Below are 22,460 nucleotides of genomic sequence, written 5' to 3' on the forward strand. Positions count from 1 at the left end.
TATGTTTCCTTTCTTTACTACTGGATGAAATTACAAAATGTACCCATAATTTTCCTCATGCTAGTATAGCCACATAAAAGTATCAAACCACCTGTTAAAATGCACCAGAATACAGGAATTCTATTTTTTGTTTCGTGGTGGGGGACCCCCACACCCCCCGTTAAAAATGTCCTCCCCACATTCAGGATGCTTCCTATGCCCACATCCACACACACCCACCCACATCCATACACACCCACCTGAATTTAGTTCTAATGTTAATGTTAATTTGACTTCAACCCATAAGTAATTCTTTAAATCAACTCTAAATTTTACATGATGATGGACTAGTGTTCCACATTTTTTCCACTAATTTCTTTTACAATTAGGCCAAAGGTAGAGAGAGACATTGATGACCTTGCGTCCCTTTTGTTAGTACGTGGTTCCATTTTGTCTATGGCCTTGGACAGCTTCGCTAAAAGTCACCCAGTTCTGCCCTGTTAAAGTCCGGCTGAGTGCAGTCACAGTGATGCTATGGCTGCTCTACATGACATTAATGGCCCGGTCCGAGAATGGACACCATTTCCTGCTCCCAATAGAGAATGACACTCTTCAAACTGAACATTACAGCCGTTGATACTGCCTCACATGGGTCTTCTCCCCCCACCGAGCCATGAACTGAATGCTTGACATCTGCTTTAGACACTTGGAAGCCTCCCTGTCACACCAGCACCAACCATTGGGTCAGTCAGATGAGACTAACGGCTTCACTTAGGGCATTTGGTTCAGATACATGACTCTCGTTACCACAGAGTGGGTTTGTTTTTTTAAGGCTACTCATACTGCTATGCAGAGGATGCCTGTACGTTGGCGAGCTGGTAAAAGCCCCTACTATTGTTAAAATAGGCCTGATGTCAGGGGCCTCTTAATGTCTAGTTCTAGTATTCACATTATATAGACAATGTTTCCACCTAGTAAAACTAAAGGCTGCACGAAACTCAGGCTACAATACAACCATTCTGTTCTGCTTTAGCGATTCAATTTATAGATTCTACATCAAAACCATTAGCTTTTATTGTTTCCAATGATAATGTCACCTTAAGTGGAGGAATTGTAAGTCCACATTCAAATCTGAAGATTCTCATTGATTTAAGTATTGAACAAATTATTATTAGAACGTTTTTTTAGGTTATCAAAATTGATAAAAAGAGAGGAACTGTTGGGGAATAATTTGCTTAGGTATTCAACCTTCAACCCAGTTCATCGTTTTCTCTCTTTATTGTCTCTTTTCCCATGGCATACGGCCTTGGGTATTGCTGCTATCTCTCTTAATGAGGGGCAGCTGGGCATTTGGCGCATTGTTGTTGCCAGCTTATGACCGAGCACAAGCTGACATGAGATTGTTTATTGTTCAGGGACATCTAGAAGCCCTTCTTTTCTCTGGAACGTAGGTTCCCTGGCGCACATTATTTTCTATGGACGACAGCTCTAGCTAGATTCAGGGTCCATATTTGTTTAGTCTCGCTGATGAAGAATGTTGATTATTACACTCTGAACTAAACCTCGAGCTACAGAAGAGTTCTTCAGAATTGATTGTGGCATCCCAACCGTGTGGTCAAACCGTGGCCCGTGACATGTCTTGTGAATTCTCCGGCCGAAGCTACAAATAAACCATCAGTTTTTGCCATCCAAGCTCCAGCTCTCCTTGTGTCTCTCTGAGTCCTGACTCCAATTGCTTCAGAAGTTTCCCCCACACTGCCCGGTGCGTGCGCTGGCATGTTATGTAGGGCGCACGGCTTCCATTAGGCGCACTGAACAGCTGTTTGTGTGCTTTGGGGATGGTGTGGCCGGTAAAGCTCTGTCCAAGAAACGCCTGACAGGATGGCTCTGCTAGTGCATTTCACAAACCTATGGACAGGTGGGGAGAGCCTTCCCCACTGGGGTCCATGCACACTCTATACGTGGTATGGCTGTATCAACGGCGTGAGTGTGGAAGTCATATGCACGGCGGCGTCTTGGTCTACGACAGGCCCCTTCATAAGGTTTTATCTCTTGGACATGTCTGGCTCCTTTTCATTGTCTATGCTTGCTGGGGCAACACAAGGCAAGGCAAGGCAAGTTTATTTATATAGCACCTTTCAACACAAGGCAATTCAAAGTGCTTTATAAAAATAAAAGACATTAAGAGCATTAAGAAACATATTATAAAATGATATCTAGAAACACTCATTTAAAAGCAATGATATAAAATGACATTTAAAAACACTCATTTAAAAAGGCAAAGATAAAAAGCAAAGATAATATGTTACAGTGCAGTTTAAGATATGAATATATCAATTAAAAGCAGCGGCAAAAAGAAAAGTCTTCAGCCTGGATTTAAAAGTAATAAGAGTTGCAGCGGACCTGCAGGTTTCTGGGAGTTTGTTCCAGATATTTGGAGCATAATAACTGAACGCTGCTTTACCATGTTTAGTTTTGACTCTGGGGACAGAAAGCTGACCAGTCCCTGAAGACCTGAGAGTTCTGGAAGGTTCATAATTTAGCAGGAGGTCAGAAATGTATTTTGGGCCTAAACCATTCAATGCTTTATAAACCAGCAGCAGTATTTTTGAAATAAATTATTTGACACACAGGAAGCCAGTGTAAAGACTTAAGAGCAGGAGCGATGTGATCCACTTTCTTAGTGTTGGTAAGGACTCGAGCAGCGGTGTTCTGAATCAGCTGCAGCTTTCTAATAGATTTTTTAGTGAGACCTGTGAAGACACCATTGCCGTAGTCCAGTCTACTGAAGATAAAAGCCTGGACACGTTTTTCCAAAACCTGCTGTGACATTAGTCTTTTAATCCTAGATATGTTCTTTAGGTGATAGTAAGCTGATTTAGTAACTGTTTTAATGTGACTGTTGAAACCAATAACTAATTTAACCCGCTGACAAGAGAGCCCACCTCCGAAGATCGTGACTGGCTGAGGGACAGACTCGGGGGCAGGTTCTCAGGAATTTCTTGGCTTCTCTCCCCCGAGCCAGAAGAGGAACACTACAGCTTGGAAACACTTACTGTTCCTGAAATGATCCAATCTGTTGGGCATCAGGGACCTGAGGCAATTGTGGCAAGCATGGCATTGTCTGAAGAGCAACAGAGGGCAATTCAGGTGGCTACCACTGGTCAGCGAACCAACCCAAACTGGCATTTGTTCAGGAAAGGAAGGTTGACTGCCAGCAACTTTGGAGCTGTCCTGAGGTCAAAGCGTGTGACTGCTTCCCTTATTGCCAGGGTGCTAGGGCAACAACAGGCCCTTGATGGTGTTTTGTCTTGTCGTTTTGTACAGTGGGGGACTATGAATGAATGTGAGGGCGTCAGGGCATTCACCACTGCAACCCAGATGCAGGTCCATGAGTCAGATTTGTGGCTCTCCCTATCAGGATTGTTGGGGGCATCTCCGGATGGTCAGGTAGGGTCTTCCGCTTTGCTGAAAGTAAAGTGTCCCAACGGAGCCAGGGAAATGACAATTAGTGAAGCATTGCAAATCAAGGGCTTCTGTGTCAGTAAGGAAGGAGAAACATTCAGCCTGCGTGAGGAACATCCTTACTGGCACCAAGTGCAAGGTCAGCTTCACCTCACTGCAAGGAAGAAGAAATAAAAAAAAAATTGAATTGTTTTTAATTTACATTTACTCGCCTTTGCAATGTTGCAGTTGTTAGAGTGTTAGGTTTCCTGTCAGCTCATCTGTTGGGAAGATATAAAATATAGTTTCATGGAAGTCACACCGTCACATATACTGTAAGAGCATTAAGACATACAGTACATAGGCTAAAACAAAACATCTAAAGATATAACCTTGCACTTTGATAAGTCTCGTGAACATTTTCACTATTTTGACATTTTTATAGATGAAAATTGAACTAAAGAAATAAATGGTAGATTAATCCATATTGAAAATAGGTGTCAGCTGCTACACTAATTATAATAGTTATATTTCTTAATTAATTAAGATAAGATATTACTGTATTGATCCCAATTTGGGAAATGTTTGTGTTGCAGCAGCATAACAAGAAAAACAAAATATAAGTTATGATATATACAAAAGTATGTGAGGGACGGAATATTAAATTGAATATAAATGTCAAATGTACATGTGATTTTACGTCCAAGAGAAGCTATGGAGCAGAGTTCTCTGCCAGCCAGAGGTGATTTGTTATTAATTCAATATGTCAAACTGATTTCCCTGACTACAATCTTTAGTTACATGGTGAAACGTTATGCTGCTTGTACTAATAAGACTTATCATAAGCCACACAGGTTTTAATAGGATGTATTCATTATCTTTACTTATGTTGCGGTCTTTTCAGCAGTGCCATCTCTATAACGGCGATACAGTCACTAACCATTATTTACATTTCTACGTGACATGGACAAAAATGTAACGTCAGCTTACCTCATGGCACGAATCCAGACTCTCCTTTGGAAAACATTGGCCGGGAAACGATAGAACAAGCACGTTTCATGCGAAGACCTGTGGCTGCAACCCGGAGCAAAGCAACAAACCATTGCGTAGCTAACTAGTAGCGCTAGCTTTAGCTAACGTTAGCCAACGAAACGAACTGCCAAGTAAAATTGGAAAACACTGGTAATTAATTATTCTATAATTTGTAAAACTACGGTGTTAAAAACGACAATTTCAAAAATACAGATTCTAATGGTCAGATATAGATATACAGATACTAAAGATAGGCAGGTACTTGCTTTCAAGCACAACACAGGGGAAAACAAACTTAGCGGGAGTGTTTACGTGTTCGGCGTAATGACATACAACGGCCTCGACAATTTCTGTAGTCCTATTCAGCCATTCGGTAACAACCATCGTTTTTCAGACACGTAAACTCTTCAAAAATCCCCAGTGGGGTCACTGCTGATGTATTTAATGTCGTAGAACAAAACGTCAATTACCTCTTAAATTTGTGTCAACCACAGACCTTATTTCGAGCTATTTTCCAAAACCCTATGGAAAAAATGCATTGCTTTTTGAGGAAGGAACCGGAAGTTCTAAAAATGCTAACTTACTTCCGGGTTTTACGACGCGTCACTGCGGTTCTCTATTGAATTATGACTGAAGATCGTCAGCTGTCTTCCTATCCCTTGTTGTTCCTCGATACGTAAAGGCTGCAGCACCGTTGACAACTTCTCTCTACATATCAAACATACCGGTAAACCAGTATCGTTTGCTGTGAAAGCATATAACTCTGTCCACGCAGAATTAAATCCTGTGTTCCTCCGGTACTTTTCTTTGATTTAACCATAGTTCGCTCATCGAGCCGGGGGTAAGGTTATTCACCCGCAGGAAAAGGCGCTGGCGCGGGACCGTAGCAGGATGTGACGTATATTTTAGTTGACCTAATTAAAACCGTTTTGTTTTTTATTTATGTGCACAGTATCACCTCAAAATACAAGATACGAAACATTTTCAACCATGAAACAAAATATAAATAGTCCTACAAATACTTTTATTTTATTTCCTTCTTATTTTTGTCTAAGCCTATGGTCTAAGCTCAAGGGAGCCAGAGCAGAGGGCTTAAAGGGCCGCGGGTTGCCGACCCCTGGTCTAGTGGTTCCTCGATTATAGCTCCTCCATTATCGCTCCTCGGTCCTCCGGCAAAAATAAGGCCATTTGGCCAGTCTATAGATGCTACTCAAGATGGCGCAGACAAATCAACTTCCGGTGAGACCGAGGAGCGAGGAAAGGAAAAATAAGAGAAGTGAGAAAGGGCCTTTGAAACATCTATGTTCCCGGAATTACATCCACGAAGGAGCCGTGGAGGACCCATCAGTGTATCCTCGGTTATAGCTCCTCCAGAGAGCCTCCTCGACGCTCGATCCTCGAAGTGCATTTAGAGAAATTAGATGTCCTTCAACATGGCGCGCTGAAATTCATTTCCGGGTCACTACCGGAGGACCGAGGAGTCGAGGAGGGGGATTTGATGAAATGAGAAAGGGCCTAGATCTACGGGGTACAACTCTAAACACCCATATGAAGAAGATCGGTTTACTTTTTAATAACCAAATATGTAAACATAACCAATAACCTATAGCCAATAACAAATAAATGTAACTTATTTTATTTTTGTTATTCATTCATATCTTATTTTACCTAGTTAACATTTATTTATGCATATTTTTATATCTCTCAAGTTTTAAACTATATTTTTGGTTTACTGTCCTATAGTATACATTGGAATGATTTCAAACCTGTTTATCCAAATAATTATAAAGAAGTGCCTTGGAAATATTTGTTTACATAAATTGCATTTATCTCTCTTGCTCGCTCCCACGCCCACTTTGGCTGTGAGCTGCGGGCGCCAGATAAGCCAACACCCCCCACTTTCATCACTTACAGCGCCCATCGTACAGGGCAAATGAAAAGTGTAACCGGGGTGAAAAGGGTGTTACCTTGACTTAATTAACTAACTGTTCTTATACGCACGAAAAGTTTATTATTCCGCCGACTTATTTTGCCGAGCTTTTCTCCCGCATTGAACATCGCAGAAACTCCGTTCAAACATCAAAATGTTCAGCTCGGTCGGGAATCGATGGCTATTACTTTTCTCATTCATAACTTTCATTATTCAAGAGATACATCCCATAATTCATCACATTTTTAACATTTGAACATTAACATTGCGCAGCTCGTTAATGCAGAGTGCTTTATGTCAGAGTTAGAGTGGAGGACAGTTTGAAATTTGCCTTCATATATTTTTTTTAAACTGCCATAATTCCCAAACCCTGCATTCCTGAGACATAATTTTTCATGACAAACGTAGGAAAACATCCCGTAGCTTGAAAAATGACAAATAATTAAGCAAAAAATAATTAAACAAAGTGCCTCTTGAGGGCATGAAGTGACAAAAACGTTCAACATGTCTCCATTTAAATATCCCACCACTGCCACCAATTGTTACGATGTGAGGTGCAGGTGAAAGAACGATACGTGGAGAGAGGGTCTTCTTGCAAAAAATAAACAGGCGTTTTATTCTTAGCCTTCATCATTAGTCCCCAGAAACACAAACTGCATGTCTGGTGCTGCATTCACCAGCAAGGAACAAACACAAAATGCCCCCTTCCCCTCTCTTCCCAACCACATTTATAGGAGACTGCCCGCCTTCCCACTCCAACCTGGCCAATCAGGTCATGGTTCTGAAAGCGGAGTGAAGGGTTAAATACAAAATTAAACAATGTTGTCTACATTTAATAAAACCCAAAAGGCTTAAGTAAATTCGTTATTGCATCAACATAAAGATTATACCTTCAAAAACAACAAGGTCTGCTTAAATGGATAGTTTTTAACCTAATTGACACTCATAAAATCACACATTTCCTGACCAATCGCGTCCAAGACTCCGTCTACTCATACGGCACATATAAGGAGTACTTTGGAGGCGTGCGCCCCCTTTGAGCACTGGGACAAGATGGCCTCCAGGTCTGAACAAAGGAAATGGTGATTACTTGGTGCTTGTGTATTTTACGGACTGACAAATTAATTTAGATGCATTTTATTAGTTTGTCGATGTAAACTGTTTTATAACTTTAACTGAAATAAAGACAACTCTGAAAAAACATGTACTACCTTTCTTAACAAACAAATAGTTAAGACCAACATGTTAGTGAGGGAGTGTGTGCGCTTCCTCACATTGATTCAAACAGTTTTATATAGTTTTTTTCATGTATTGTTTGACAGATTTTCACTCGTGTTTTTACTGAATATAATTAGTTAGTAATTGATTTGAAACGTTTTATATAGTTTTTTTCCCCCATGTTCTAGTTTTTGAAAATAAAATTTGCCAAATGTTACTATTTCACCAGTTGTTTTTGCATTTTCAACTTTTCCTACGAATAACATTCTACATTCAAAGCCTTACATCTTTAACATTATTTATACATTTGGAGTTTCATGCTACTTTTAACTTAATATTAATTCATATGGAAACCATTCAGTCATCCAAATATTCCTGATTATTCTCTTTCTTCTTATACATTATATTTCAGCATAAAGCATTCCCACTAGCAATTTCTTCAGGAATTGCATTCTCTAGTTATGAATGTTGTTACATCAAGGCTGAAAATTAGGATGAGTGCAAACAGTCAATGTTTTTTTTCCTCCCAGAGCTGCCAGCGCAGCGCCCCCGCAGATCTGGCGCCCTAGGCGACCGCCAAAAACCGGCCCTGAACACCATGCTAAATGTATGTCTGCATAAAGCTGAGTTATGATCGGCCATAATAAAACAGAATTTGGTGATGATTAAATAGTTTACAGTGATATTTACTCCCATACTTTTGGCCATACTCAAGCAGCCCTACAAATGAATTGAGATTTCCACACAAATGTTCTTTAGCAAGTGTGCAGAGCAGTGTTGATTTAAAAATCAATTTGAAGGTTGGATATTTGTAAACCTTTTTTTGTGTATACGGTATATATTAATAATTTAAGATGTAAATGAATTCCAGTTTATTTGTAGTACTTTCAATTTTTATTGTGACATTTGATGGCATCAATGTGTGCCTTTGATACAGATAATGGAGCAGTTGCTTTAAGGCCCTGACACACCTACCCGATTTTGGGAGTCAGAGGCCGTCAGAGGCAGTCGGGCATTCGCGGCGCCCTACTCAGGTTGGTGTGTCCCGCACCGTCGTTGCTTTACGGCACATTTTCACACCTCCCGCGGCCGATTCAACATGTTGAATGACGAATACACACTACCGCTGCCTGCTGGTAAGGACAGTTATTGCCACTCGTCGACTGAAGTCTTTGCGGTGTGTTCGTAGGCGGCGTAGCCGACGCAGGCGACATAGCGGACGTAAAAGTCGGGACGCCTTCGGTACGCTTTCTTTGGTCTCAGGTTGGTGTGTAGCGGCCTTTAAGGGCACAGTGTAGGCCTATATCCCTTAAGGTCAAATAATGAGATCCTCAACCTCCGCCCCCCTCTCGCACCTCCACACACAGAGCCCCCCCACATATAAAATCCCAACTTAACCCCTGGTTATAAACCTTTTTCTTACTCTATATCAAGCCTCACTTATTGTTTTTACTTCGGCTGTGAGTGTCCGCTCCTCGCAGCAGATCGCAGCAACGAGCCTCGCAACTTTCCAACCATCAGAGCACACTGGGCTCACAGGGAGGGGGGGGGGGGGGGGGGCAGGAGCTCCAACAAGCCGTTTAGGACAGAGAGTGAATACCGGTGAATACACATACTTTACAGAGATGCTGTATGAGAAACCAATGAGAGTTTGGAAAATTGCTCGGTATAAATCTATTTTAGTATATTTCAACAATGGAATCATGATAAGTAGAAATGGCCATGACATGGGCCCTTTAAAGGCTTCAGTGGTCTGTGGAGTCCTCAGGTGGTCTGGGAGGGAATTCCACAGGTGAGGAGCAGCTGCACAGAAAGCCCGATCCTCCATTGTGCAGAGTTTGGTCCTGGGGGGGCGAAGCAGATGGTTTATTGTGGAACCGAGGTTGCGTGTGGAGGTTTGTGATGCGAGTAGTTCTTTGAGGTATGAAGGAGCATTCCCATGGATGCACTGATGGGTGAGTAGTGCGATCTTGTGTTAGATCCTGAATGAGACAGGAAGCCAGTGGAGGGAATAAAGAACGGGAGTGATGCTAGCAGCACTGTTCTGTATGTATTGGAGCTTCTGAAGGCTCCCGCTAGGAGTCCCGATGAGGAGAGTGTTGCAAAAGTCAAGCCTTGAGGAAACAAAGGCATGGACCAGTTGTTCAGTATCTGAAAGGGACAGAGTTTTGCAATGTTCCTGAGGTGGTAGAAGGAGGTTTTGCACAGGTGTTTGATGGGAGTGTCAAAGGTCAGATGTCGGTCAAATCTTACACCCAGGTTGGTAACTGCTGTGGAGAGGGGTATGTTTTAGCCAGAAAAGGTGATCTGGGTTATGGGGGATGACTGGACCTGGTTTGGTGTGCCAACTAAAATAGCCTCTGTTTTGGAGGCTGCAGGAAGTTTTGTTGCATCCAAGCCTTTATCTCCTCAATGCAGGTGTTAAAGGATGTTGATGGGAACGGTGATGATGATGGTGACAGTGAGGATGCATGTGGGATAGGGTCTGTATGTACATATAGCTGCATGTCATCAGCGTAGCAATGGAATGATAATCCATGCTGGCTGATGGCACGGCCAAGGGGCAGAGCGTACAGGGTGCCGAGGACTGACCCTTGACGGAGACCACAGGTGACAGGGTGTGTCTGGGACCTCGCACCTCCCAAGGACACATGCTCTGTTCTTCCAGACAGGTAGGACTGGAACCAGCTCAGGGCCGAGTCAGAGTCCAATGGTTTCATTTGTGTCCACTTGACTGTCTCCTCCATGATTTCCTGTATGTGTTTTTATCATGTTCTGTTGCCTATTAGTGTTTTTGTTTTTTTTAACAAATTGTACGGTGTCCTTGGGTGTCATGAAAGGCACCAAAAAATTAAATGTATTATTATTATTTGGGTGAAGAATTTGGCCACAGAGGAGTGAATTACGTCACCAGCCACCTCCGCGTCCGCAGAAGGTGTAATGTACACAGCCACTACAGTGGCGTAATTAAGTTCTCGGGGTAAATGAAATGGACGTAATCCCACTGCTAGTGTCGGGGCTACAGAAACGCTCCTTCACAGTAACATGTCCAGGATTACACCATTGTTCCTTCACATACAGTGCAATCCCTCCTCCTTTCTTCTTAACGCTCAGAATAATGTCGCTGTCCGCCTGAACGCTCGTGAAGCCGGGGAGAGCCGTGTTGTTATCCGGGATGAGCGGGTGCAACCAAGTCTCAGTAAAACACATGATGCTGCACTCACGGTATTCCCACTGCGTCTTCGTCAACACTCCGAGCTCTTCCATCTTATTACCCAAAGCCCTCACGTTCCCCATTATAATGGACGGTACGAGGGTTTGCATCTCCTCTTCTTCTTCGTCTTCCGCTTGGCTCCAGCCCAGGGGCGTCAGCTGACCCAATACTATACAGGGGCACAACAGGGGCACAGAAAAAAAAAATGTTTTGCAGTTATTTCTTTGAAAAAAGCATGGGCACAGATAATTAATGCAAGCACGCGAGCAAACATTTTTTTGCACTTATTTATTATAATAAAGTGTCATAAATAAATAGTACAATCAGATTGTTATTTTCTGCATCATTAAATATCTAGCCTACCTGAACCAAACTGAATTGAATTGGCCTACTTGTGAACTTAACTGTATACAGTATCTCTAAATCACTAACTGATGAAGGCAAAAGAGGCACAATGAATCTTCATGAAATATCTGTCAGCAAACATGGACTTGAAAACTGAAAACTGAAAGAGAACCCCCCATCCTATGATGGTGTGATGGTGACTATCCTATGAGGTGTGTACATGGTCAGAGAGATGGGAGAGGTCTATGTTCATTTTTTTAAAAGTAAACTGTAACGTCTCGGTTTCAGTTTTGCAAAGCTATCAATCAATTGACAGTGACTTAACTTGGAGAGTGCTCCTCTCTCAACAGACATGATGGCGAGATGGTGGAGTCTGTCTTGCCCCATTGTGCTTCTTAACCACGTGTGGAGGCGTCTCAGCACGCTGAATGTACGTTCACAAGTGCAGCTGGACACTGGAATGGTCAGTGATATCTGAATGACCTGTGTCAATGTTGGGAACATGACATGATCCAGCAAACTGAAAAGACATTGCATGTCAGTGATTGGAAGGCTTTCCTGCTTTCTGGCCAGATAGATTTTAGCCACCAGCACTTCCTCTTGCTTTAGATCCACATTATAATGATCTGCCAGACCTCTGAGGTCCTCCTCACAGAGAAAGTTGCTAGATCCTGGATTACAGGCCTGAACACCTTTTAGAACTGTGCTGTTGAGAGATGAAAAACGCTGCTCCATCTCAGCAACCATCCTGTCAAGGCAAGGTAGATACACTGCGGTTCTCAACTTCTCGGCATTCCCTAGGTCACTCGCTGCCCCACAACTAGACTCGACTACATACTCCTCCATGCGTCTCTGCTTCTGCCTTTGTCTTGGTACAGCACATGACTCAGGGATTTGGTGTGTTTCGCACAAGGCCTTTGCGCGGTCATAAACCTCAGCTGCTTTGTCATCAGTGCGCATTTCTTGTAGAGTGGCGCACACAGCGCATTTGAACTCCTCAGCTTTTACCAGGTCCACAGTTTCACTTTGTAGGTATTTGTGTAGACTTTCTGTCACAGACAAAAAAGTCTTGAACATCATCAATAGATAAACTGTGGAGAACCTTGCAAGGTTGGCATGCAGACCCACAGCCGTAGGGTTGCTGATATTGGACAGGCACGTGAGAACTGCTGGGAAATTCTCTATCATAGCGTTGATAGACCTCAGCTGGCAAGACCATCGGGTGTTGGACAGCTGTACAAGCTCAGAAGCTTGTAAGCCAAGCTGTTTCTGAGTCTCCTTAAACTTGTCATGGTTCACAAGGGAGCCAGAAAAGAATGTATAGACATTCTGCAGGAGGTCAAATAACTTCCTGGCCTCTGGTATGGCCAGACATGTGGAACAGAGCACTAAATTCAATTGATGTGCATAGCAGTGCACATAAATGGCCATGGGATGGTTCTCTCGGAACTTTGCTTGGACCCCTCCAACAGCCCCACTCATGACTGAGGCGCCATCATAAGCCTGTGCAACCACCTTCACATGGTCTATGCCATTCAACCTTAGCTGTTGTTCAATGGCAGTTGTAATGGACTCCGCGTCAAAACCCTTCAAATCTACCATAGCTAGTAAATGTTCTTGCACACTCCCCCCAGCAACATATCGGACACACACAGCTAGCTGCTCAGTGCTGCCATCTCTTGCTTCGTCAGCCATCACTGAAAACATTCCAGCCTCCTTAATGTCTTTACTGATAGCTTTTGTTATCTCCTGGGCACAGCACTGAATTACTTCATTTTGTGATGAAGGTGACAAGTATGTAGTGTGTGATGGTGCTGAATATGTCTGAAGGAAAGGGTCGAACTCTTTCAAGAGGTTCATGCATTCCAGAAAGTTCCCCTGGTTGTCGCTGGACATGCCCTCATCATGGCCACGGAATGGGATATTTTGTTTTCCCAAAAACTTGGTAACAGCCACAACCCGGCTGAGGTACTCCCGTCTCTCTTTTATTTCATGCTCACTGGCAGAATCCAAATGGTCGACAACACTGCCATGAGCCTCACTGGCTTTATAACTACACCAAGACTGCATGCTTGCCTTATGTGCTGGTGATTTCTCATGCTCTCTATAGACATCCAGAGCTTTTTTCCAATTTTGAAAGCCAGTGTTTACAAAGGTGTCATTCTTCAAATGTTTCCCAAATATTCTACAGGGAAAACAAAGCGCTGCATCTTTAGCCTTGGAATATTCCAGCCATGTAAAGCTTTCAAACCAGTTGGCGTTAAATGATCGATTCTTTGCACCAAAGTTGTGCTGGGGATATTTTGACAACTTAACTTGGTTTGGGCCAGACTCCTTTCCCCCAAGATCACTTGTATGTCCCTCAAGATTGTGGACACTGCTTTTTTCTCTTGCCCCCAGTCTAATGTTCTCTGCCACTGTGGCAACTGTTTTCTCAGTCTCATCTCTGGGGTGTGATCTCTCCGGCCTGTCTGTCTCTTGTTGTCCTTCCTTCTCTCTCTGCCTTTCCCCTGCCTCAACCAGCTCAATCTCTTCTGCCCTCTGACTCTCCTGTCTGGTGCAACGTACAAAAAAATCATATGCTCAATAGTTACCTCAGATAACCATTAAAAGTTCAAATAACATTCATCACATCTATAAGTAGGGACATTTACAGTAGCTAACTACATTGTCAGCTGAGTCTCACTCTCACCTGTCAGTGTCATCTCTCAGTGTCATCCCTTCCTGTGTCCCTTCAATCTCCTCCTCTCCTCCTCTGCACTCTGCTGCACTGAGTCTTGAAACAACATGAACATATTACAGTCTAATGTCTGCATTTTCATTATCTACATTTTTACATATGCAGATGTAAGGTTACTTGTGTATAACCTGTTTGCAGTTATTCCTAATTAATATTAAATTAATAGCCATATCACCTCTGCTCGTGCTCATCAACATCCCTCTCTCCTTCACCTCCTCCGACACTCTGCTGCTCCTCTTTGTCTGGACAGATATGTAACTGTTAGGCTAGTGACCAGTGTTGAACTCAACTTGTGGGTTGTTACCTAAAAGTGGTTTGGGTTGCCTTGTTACCTAGCTTACCTCTCTCATTTCTCCTTGCTGCTTTATCCCTGCTCCGGGCGAATAACTTTCTGATGTCCATTTACAAGATACTAAATACTAAAATACAGAATACTATCAAATCAATCAAATCGTGAAGTGATAAATAATGGGAAACCAACGCCGGAGCTAAAAGGTATGTTTCAAAAGACGGTTAGGATAACTCCATCGACTACTCACGTTCAAAGCCACATTTCTTTGAAAATGTTTCACCTCAATAATAGATTTCGTGATTTAAGATACTTGGGTTTATATATTTCTAAATCTGACACTGAAACTGTCAGTGCCTCACCAGCCACGAACCTCAGCGCATGTCACTGCTATTCACATCTCCATCCATTTAGCCTAGTCTATTATGTTTTATAAATGATTAAAAAGTGCTATTTATACAAATCACATAACATTTAACAGTGTAGCCTATACGATTAGCTTCCAGGCAAACTCATTAAAATATATAGCCTACTCCTGTGTGACCTTCACTTCTAAAACTAAGATTATGTTCATCGTAAAATTACGTTGCTTACCAGATTGACCGCAAGCTTTATTTCATGGTATCCTGAACTACCAAGGCAAAACACGCATCAACACTACGGGTTATCAGAAGGGACAAAAAACATTCGAATAAACAAATGAAAGCAGCGTGTGCTGAATAGGACTAGTCTTATGCTGTGCAAGAGAGGTTTACAGTAGCAAAATTGAGTTCGCATTGTTAGAAATTAAAATCAATGTTTTGATGGTATAATGTAGCTTAAACATACCGTCAGTTTAAACGCTCTTTTATACTGAAAAACCAGAAATTCTTGTGCACAAGCAGTTAAGCTTTTATTCTGAAAATCCTTCATCTACGGTTAGCATGTAGCATGTGGCTAATATACGATTTCCTAGAGATGAATTGAGAAGCGAAATGACTTGGTGTGGTGAAAACCGAAACCTACTGATTTAACACTACAACGATAGATGTCGAGATACTACCATGTTGAATATTAAATGAAAGTACAGTTTATTTGAATACATTATTGTTTACAGACGAGAGTAGCATGTGGCAACATCCGGAATGACCGGAAACCAAACGAGCCGAGAAGTATTGTTTAGAGTATTGATTACAGCGTTTAGAATGTGTTAAATGAAAAGTGATGAAAGAGAATATGAGGAGAAACGGCGTGTTAAGCATATATTGAATGTGAAAAGAACCTATCCTCTGTTTAAATGCAATAACGGACATTGGAGACGAGGTGAGCCGGCTGGCGGGGAGGAGCCAGCAGAGGATATATATAGCAGCGCCGGAGGAGAGATCCGCTGTCTTCTTCTTGCTCAGGAGAACCAGATCACAGCTGTTTTCTGCCGGAACAATATTCTGTCTGTAACACTACCGCGCCTTTTTTAATTAAAGTATCCCATTTGAATCTTTTAGAGACTCCATTTAGTCTCATTTTAAAGCTTCTCTCCTGGACGCGAGAATAAAGAACATATTTAACAGCATTGACGGCCACAATGCTTGTAAAAGACGCTCCGTGCAAAGGGGTTATAAAGTTACCAGACACACGGGCAGGCAAGTGCATAGAGTTACTAGTCCGATAGGAAAGTTACTAGACCCGGGCGTGCTGGCGTGTCGCCATTTCGAACCCTGAATAAATTAATAAATTAATAAAAAAATCAGTGACCCAGGCATACCGGGGCACCTCAGATCTACAGGGGGGCACGTGCCCCCGTGAAAAGGGTCTCGCGACGCCGATCCAGCCCTGCAGCCCCGCATTAGCCTCCAAAGCTCCTCCGGGATGTCATGCTGCTCACGGGAGTAAACAATGCCGTCCCTCCTCTTAGAATGGCTCTCCGTCACAAAAAAGTAACAGAAGAAGGACCGGCAAACTTTAGAAACAAAACGTGGCCAAAGTTTGTTACAAGACAAAATAAATATTCAAAGAAAAAAGTACAACTAAGAGAATTAAAGTAGTAAAAAAAGACAAAATCAATAAGACACAGGGAGCTGCTGCAACAGGCAGCCACCTAGCACAGCGCCAACAGTGTAGTACTACTACTGCAGTTTATTTACACCTAATTTATATTAAAATGTCTAATAGATCTATTTCAGAAACTTGTACACATAATCATTTTCTTCAGTCAAAACATTATGAGGATCTGCGAACCTCTGCCATGTATTTCATAATTCATTAAATTCATTTATCTTCAATTCTGGTCCACTTAAAGAAAAATGTAAACCTCTTTAGCAGTGTGTGGAACCGTGGGTGTCTGGACATTTAACAATCACTCCTTCCTTTATCAAGGATTTAAAAACAGAAGTAATTTAATCACTGGTTTGTAGTCATTATGGCAGGTATGTTTTTAATAAATAATATCTCTAAATTTCAGGTCATCATTAATTAACCTGTTAAGCCCCAAGCTTGTTTTTCAGGTCTCAGGCTCGAAAAATGACATTCCCAGAACAAATGACAATAACTATACTTCTAAAAGGGGTAAATTAATAATCTTTTTTCTCAAAGCAATAATAAACCTGTGAGTTCGATGTAGAAAAGTCAGAATCAATATAGATGTTTTTATTTTAAAGTAAATTCAGATTGAACAGTAAAGAAATGTAAATTATAGTGTCCGTCCAAAAATAAACCATAGTGAAAACAACCCTTGAATGATGGTAAGGTAGACTAAAAGCTTTAGGAATCCAAACTATAACATATAATAAGTACCCTGTATCAAGATTGATGCAAAACAAGTGACATTTTACCTTTTTAGAGAGGTTTAGCAAAAAAGAAAACACCTCTGGGGTCATTTGGGTGGAAATGGGCGTATTTGCCGTTTCTCTGGAACCCATTGGTCGATTTTGATGATTGACATCTCTTTTGAACCATTAGAGCCAATAGAATCGAAGGGGAATTTCCACATGCACACACACGTTACCATTGAGAAGTGAGAGCTATGCGCACAGTGTTTGCCCAAAGCTAAACCTATCTTACGCTCTGAAATCTGAAAACTAGGTTTATTGCTGATGGATTATCAGAAATCATTTCAAAGTGACACAGACACATTGGATTAACCTATGGATTAACCTTCAACAGCGTCTTTATCATTTTAATGCCATTTAAGACCACTTTTGATCAGAAAACAACAAAGGTAAGGCATATTGCCGTGTTGGCTCCCTAATGCTACGTGGTGTGATGTCTGTGTTAGCTTCTCATGTCGCGAGTTCGGATCGGTCAGTAATGATACTAATACTGTAGCTGTAGAATCTGTGGAATCTCAGCTTGCTAATAGATATCTTGTTTTTGCAGATACGATGATAAGTAATAAGGGTATTTTAACGTGAGTTCTGTGCTAAGTGTGTTAGCATTTTTTTGCTCAGGGCTAATTCAGAGCCTTTGTTATTACCCTTATGTTTAGTTTTGCAAAAAATTGTTAATATTGTCTGATAGCTGAGTTTCTTCCCGTTAAAGGTGGGGTAGGTAAGTTTGATAAACCGGCTCGAGATACACTTTTTGTTATATTCCATGGAATGCGCTTAACATCCCGATAGCAATGAATATCTTAAGTGCTTTGACAAAAAATCCATAAAGACAATTCATCTGTTGAAGCCGTAGTACTGTAAAAAGCACGACCAATCGTTTTAGCCGGCCCACCTTTAAGTGGTTATGACACATTAAAAGGTTTTTAAATGTTAAGAAGCCCTCAGACGCTGTTTCTTGCAGATGTTGCGATTTTTTCCCCAAATGGGGCTTAACATGTTAAATGGATGTCCATTGGAAGGTGGTGGCGCTTGTCTTTTAAACTGATAATCTGGTGCCGTGCGCTCCCTGTGAAGCTGCAAGTAAGATTTTTTAAAACCACTGCAGGGTGGCTTGAGTGACGCCTTCTCCATTTCAGATGTCGGTCGTCAATAATATGCACCATTACAATGAGTGATATAATGCCCCACATGTTTTGCTCCCAATTATATTGCTTTTTTAAAATTAAATCTGCAATCCCTCTTTGCCCAGAGTGTTTTTTTTCATTTTCGACTACAAACAACAGTTATTTCCCCACAAAAAGTTCACATATGGTAATACTACAATGGTGAAACCAATACTTTAGATTGAAATACTATATTTGGTTTAGTACTAGCTTATAAACCTATATAAATAAATATTTGTCTGATTTTAACTAATGTATATGACAGGGTGGGTACTAAAACTCTCCCTTTAAACTGTAATTCAATATTGCCTAAAAAGTGTAGTGTATATTTTCTTCGTATTACCCCTTTATCCTACAGTGTTTTTAAGTTTATTTTGTCATTTTACTTTGGTATGAAAAAGTTTGAGAAACACTAGCGTAGAGCTACGTCGATGCTTGTGTAATGCGGAAGTAGGCGTGGTTAAACCTTAACTGGGTTGGAAAAACGATAGACGCCGGAGGCGGGCAGCGTCAGGTAAAAAAAGTTGTTTAGCCTTCCCAAACCTGAGCCTCACATGCCTATGCTGTTTTCTGACACTCAGCACTTTCTCTGCTGACATACAACGACATCAATGATTAATTACATAAAAGTGGCAGATGGATGGAGTTTATTGTCTTCCAGAAGCTGAGATTTGCAGTGATTGTGACGTAGTTCTTTTGTTAAAACAGTTTTTTACTTTTAACTCTGTATGTTCAAGTTAAGGATAAAGCATTATTTTAATGTGCTTCGAAACAAATAAAGGTGCAAGTCTGTAAATACTGATCGTAAGATGTATCCAAGTTTTACAAAAAATAATAAAACACCTTTTCATCTTTGAGTGGTCTGAATATGGTGGCGGAAAAGTGGAAATGTGTTACAATAGCTTAAAACATGTCCAGTCAGAGAAACTGCAGTTTCAAAAACGATGAAAATAAAAAATACAAATGTACCAAAGCACGTGCAAATGAAAATGTAAAGAAGACTACAAATAAACCGTATAAATACAACTTAATTGACCATTTCATGGCTTTTATTATGTCATACTAAACCAAACCTTTAAAAAAAATTATAAATGTTTTAATGTCATAATTAAGACTTTTTATATTACGTTTTAATGGCATACATCAAAAAAAAAATTCGTCTATTATCTGATATACTATGATTCACTAAACTCTCTCTTTTTAATTTCTTTTTTTGTCATACTGTACTTTGTCTTTTTAGCTACTTGAGTTTTTACTTTTTTCACCAGGCAGGTAGCCTGTAACTTCTAACCGTCTGTTGTTTGGTGCTGAGCCGTTACTGTACGTTTGGTTTATCAGATCCATTAAGAAAATGTCAAACTAAAGCTACAAGGAGCTAAAACGCTGCAAACTTTTACGGTACATAGAATAATTTAATCTTCTACTCGTAAAAAAAGACAGAGTATCGGGATAAAGTAAACAGAGATCCTTTATTTCTTATTTGGATACAGATGATTTGAGAAAAAGCTTGATAAAGGCAACAGGTTATGTGTGATTTGTAAACAGACCGCTCTACTTTTATGAGGACAGGTCCAAAATCTGTGGAGGCTCATCAGGTTGTGCTGGCTCAGACGGTCCGGCGTCCTGCATGAAAGGAGAGAAAATCAACGAACCAGGAAAATCACAAAAATCATTGGGAGGGCTTCTGGTGGAAAAGTTAATATTTATAGCTGACTGTTCAGAGGAGGTCGGAAAGTGGTCTAGATTGTGTGTTTCTCATCACCTTTGTACGGTGTCCAACAGGGGCAAACGGCCCAAAACACTTCCATTATGAGAAATGTGCTGCAGTTTTAAAAACTTTGCAAAAATAAAAACGCAAATATGCCGATACACACGCAGTAGAAACATCTTAAGGAAGTAAGGAAGTCGTTGTACATGAGTTTTAGTCTTAATATGCGCTGCTCAATATGGTCCTAATAAGGCAGTAGTACCACAAGAATAGTAATTCTCCCATAATAACACTTAACAAATATGATCTATTCTTATGTAACAAGACATGAAACTATAAGTGTTAATTGTGTCTAAATAACTCAAAATTAGGTATTTATATCTAAGAACATGTTCCCTATTTTAAAGTGAAGTCTTGGTTATAACCAATAAGCTAGTAGTTTGACTCTAATTAGGCATTTCTATATAAGAAAATGTTCCCTATTTTAAAGTGAAGTCTTGCTCATAACCAATAAGCTAGTAGTTTTACTCTAATGAGGTATTTCTATATAAGAACATGTTCCCTATTTTAAAGTGAAGTCTTGCTCATAACCAATAAGCTAGTAGTTTGACTCTAATTGACCTGAACATGTTCCCTATTCTAAAGTTGCCTCCTCTTCACACTTTGTAAATACAGTATAGCACACAACTACTGACATTAACCTCAACAGTACATGAACAAAGTAGGCACATGTTGAAATGTCTGTTTTATTAATGAACCACTAAAGAGAGGTTCAGACACATACCAAAACATGTCAAGTTTCTCCAAGGCTGAGAACACATAATGCAGCCTGTACGTTTGAATAAAAACAGATTTTTAACAGAGTTTATGTATTTGTGATCATACTGTGTGACCTGCTTGTATGTTCTTACACAATAGGTGTACTGTTCTCTCTATGTGTTGTACTGTCTCAGTGTGAACAGAGATTAAACAGCCACCCAAACTCTTTTGAGAGCCAGGGAATGAGCAACCATGCTCCTTTATTGACTTATTTGCAGTCCACTGAAATTCAAACGGAGTGAGGGCGCGTTCACACCTGCCTTGTATAGTCCGGTTGAATCGAAACCTGGTGCGTTTAGCCGCTTGGTGCGGTTCATTTGGGTCGGTGTGAACACAATCCGAGACCTCTTAAGTAAACTAAACAACCGGACTCTGGTCCGCTAAAATAGGTGGTCTCGGAGCGCTTGCTTGTGAACTCTGGAGCAGTTCATTGCTGGTGTGAAAGCAGTCCGCACCAAAACATAGGAAGTGTAGTATTTACGTGTCACAAGAACGCGGGTATCTTCAAAAATCTTTAGCGAAATAGTCTTTCAAGACATCCGCGGTTGTTTAGTTAAAGAGTGAAGCAGAATGAAGTGTTGAACAGTGTCGTGTAAAGTAAAAATTCTCCGTCAGCTACATAAAAGTAAGAACACCTGTTGTTGGTGAAACGCCCCTCCTTACTGCAGAATGTCTCTCATTATGTTATAATGTTTTTTAACGGACGTTGTCTGATTTATATAATCATATGCGCGGGCCGCTAGTGTCTGTTGATCTCCAGATTAACAGCAGCATGAGAATAACCTGCCGAAAGTGCAGAGGCTCCGGTAGAAATTGCCGGGATTTACGTTTTTACCCCCTTAATGTCTGACCAATGGTTGAACAGCATTTCCGTGCACATGACTTGTGTTTAAAGTTTATAGTCCATTTGAGTTTTGCCCGTGAACGCAAACCGAACCTTCTGAAAAATGAAACAATGTAACAAACTGTGGTCTGGCGGGCACCAGAGAGCGGACTATTAGGTGTGAATGCACCCTGATACTATACAAAAATAAGTTACAAGGCACTTAATGATCTCATATATGCAAGTGTAACATACACAGATTAACACATGGGACCGATAAGTGTAAACAAGGTAAATATAGCTAATGCTAGCTAGCTGTGCAATAAGCATGTTTGTGTACTTACAGGCTAGTATGGCTAACGCTAGCATGTATGCTAACGCTACTGCAGGGGTAGCCAACGCGGTGCCCGCGGGCACTAAGTCGCCCGCGGGGGGGAAATTGGTCGCCCGCGAGCATGTTCTAAAAATTGCACAAGTCACCATGGAGCTCCGTCTAAAAAAATTATTGAATACATTTTTATTTTTAAAATGACAATATTGAATATAACATTTTAAAAGCACACATTTTGTATGTACATATGTAAGTGAAATGGAGATTTGGTGCGTGAAATTGAACTCTGACGCCAGATAGGTTCAGAGTTGAACTCCACGCACCAAATCTCCGTTCCACCTTTAGCTGAGACAAGCTAGCATGAGCAGCTACGATCATGGGCCGCATGGGCCTCATCTCTCACACCCACCCACACACACACGCACACACGCACACACACACGCACACACAGCAGTGGTGAGGATCTCAGCCTGCCACTGACGTTCAACCAGAAAACATCAGCTGTTAGCTGTTAGCAGTTAGCAAAACAGAGATCACAGCTCCTCATATCTTTTCAGAAACTGGACAAAAGTTAAACAAGTACAAACCACAGACTTTCTGTGTCATGGCGAATACAGTCGC

General features: G+C 41.2%; 1 protein-coding gene and 1 long non-coding RNA gene across 5 annotated transcripts in view; both read right to left on the reverse strand.

Annotated features, from left to right (window-relative positions):
* Positions 1 to 13,853: 13,853 nt before the first annotated feature.
* On the reverse strand, positions 13,854 to 15,627 carry LOC307040267. The gene is made up of 3 exons (XR_013808474.1): positions 14,244 to 15,627; positions 14,078 to 14,144; positions 13,854 to 13,938 (listed from the first exon to the last, which is right to left on the reverse strand). It is a non-coding gene; the product is annotated as an uncharacterized lncRNA (long non-coding RNA).
* A 3,981-nt stretch (positions 15,628 to 19,608) lies between these two features.
* Positions 19,609 to 22,460, reverse strand: part of stab1 (stabilin 1) — a 161,778-nt gene continuing 158,926 nt past the window's right edge. For all 4 annotated transcript variants that reach the window (XM_079682469.1, XM_079682470.1, XM_079682471.1 and 1 more), the window contains one exon: positions 19,609 to 19,781. In XM_079682469.1, coding sequence (XP_079538595.1) covers positions 19,716 to 19,781 — 66 coding nt within the window. In that variant the 3' untranslated portion in view covers positions 19,609 to 19,715. The remainder of the gene's footprint in view (positions 19,782 to 22,460) is intronic.

This window comes from Notothenia rossii (genome assembly GCF_949606895.1).
Source record: "Notothenia rossii genome assembly, chromosome: 5".
NCBI classification, from domain to species: Eukaryota; Metazoa; Chordata; class Actinopteri; order Perciformes; family Nototheniidae; genus Notothenia; species Notothenia rossii.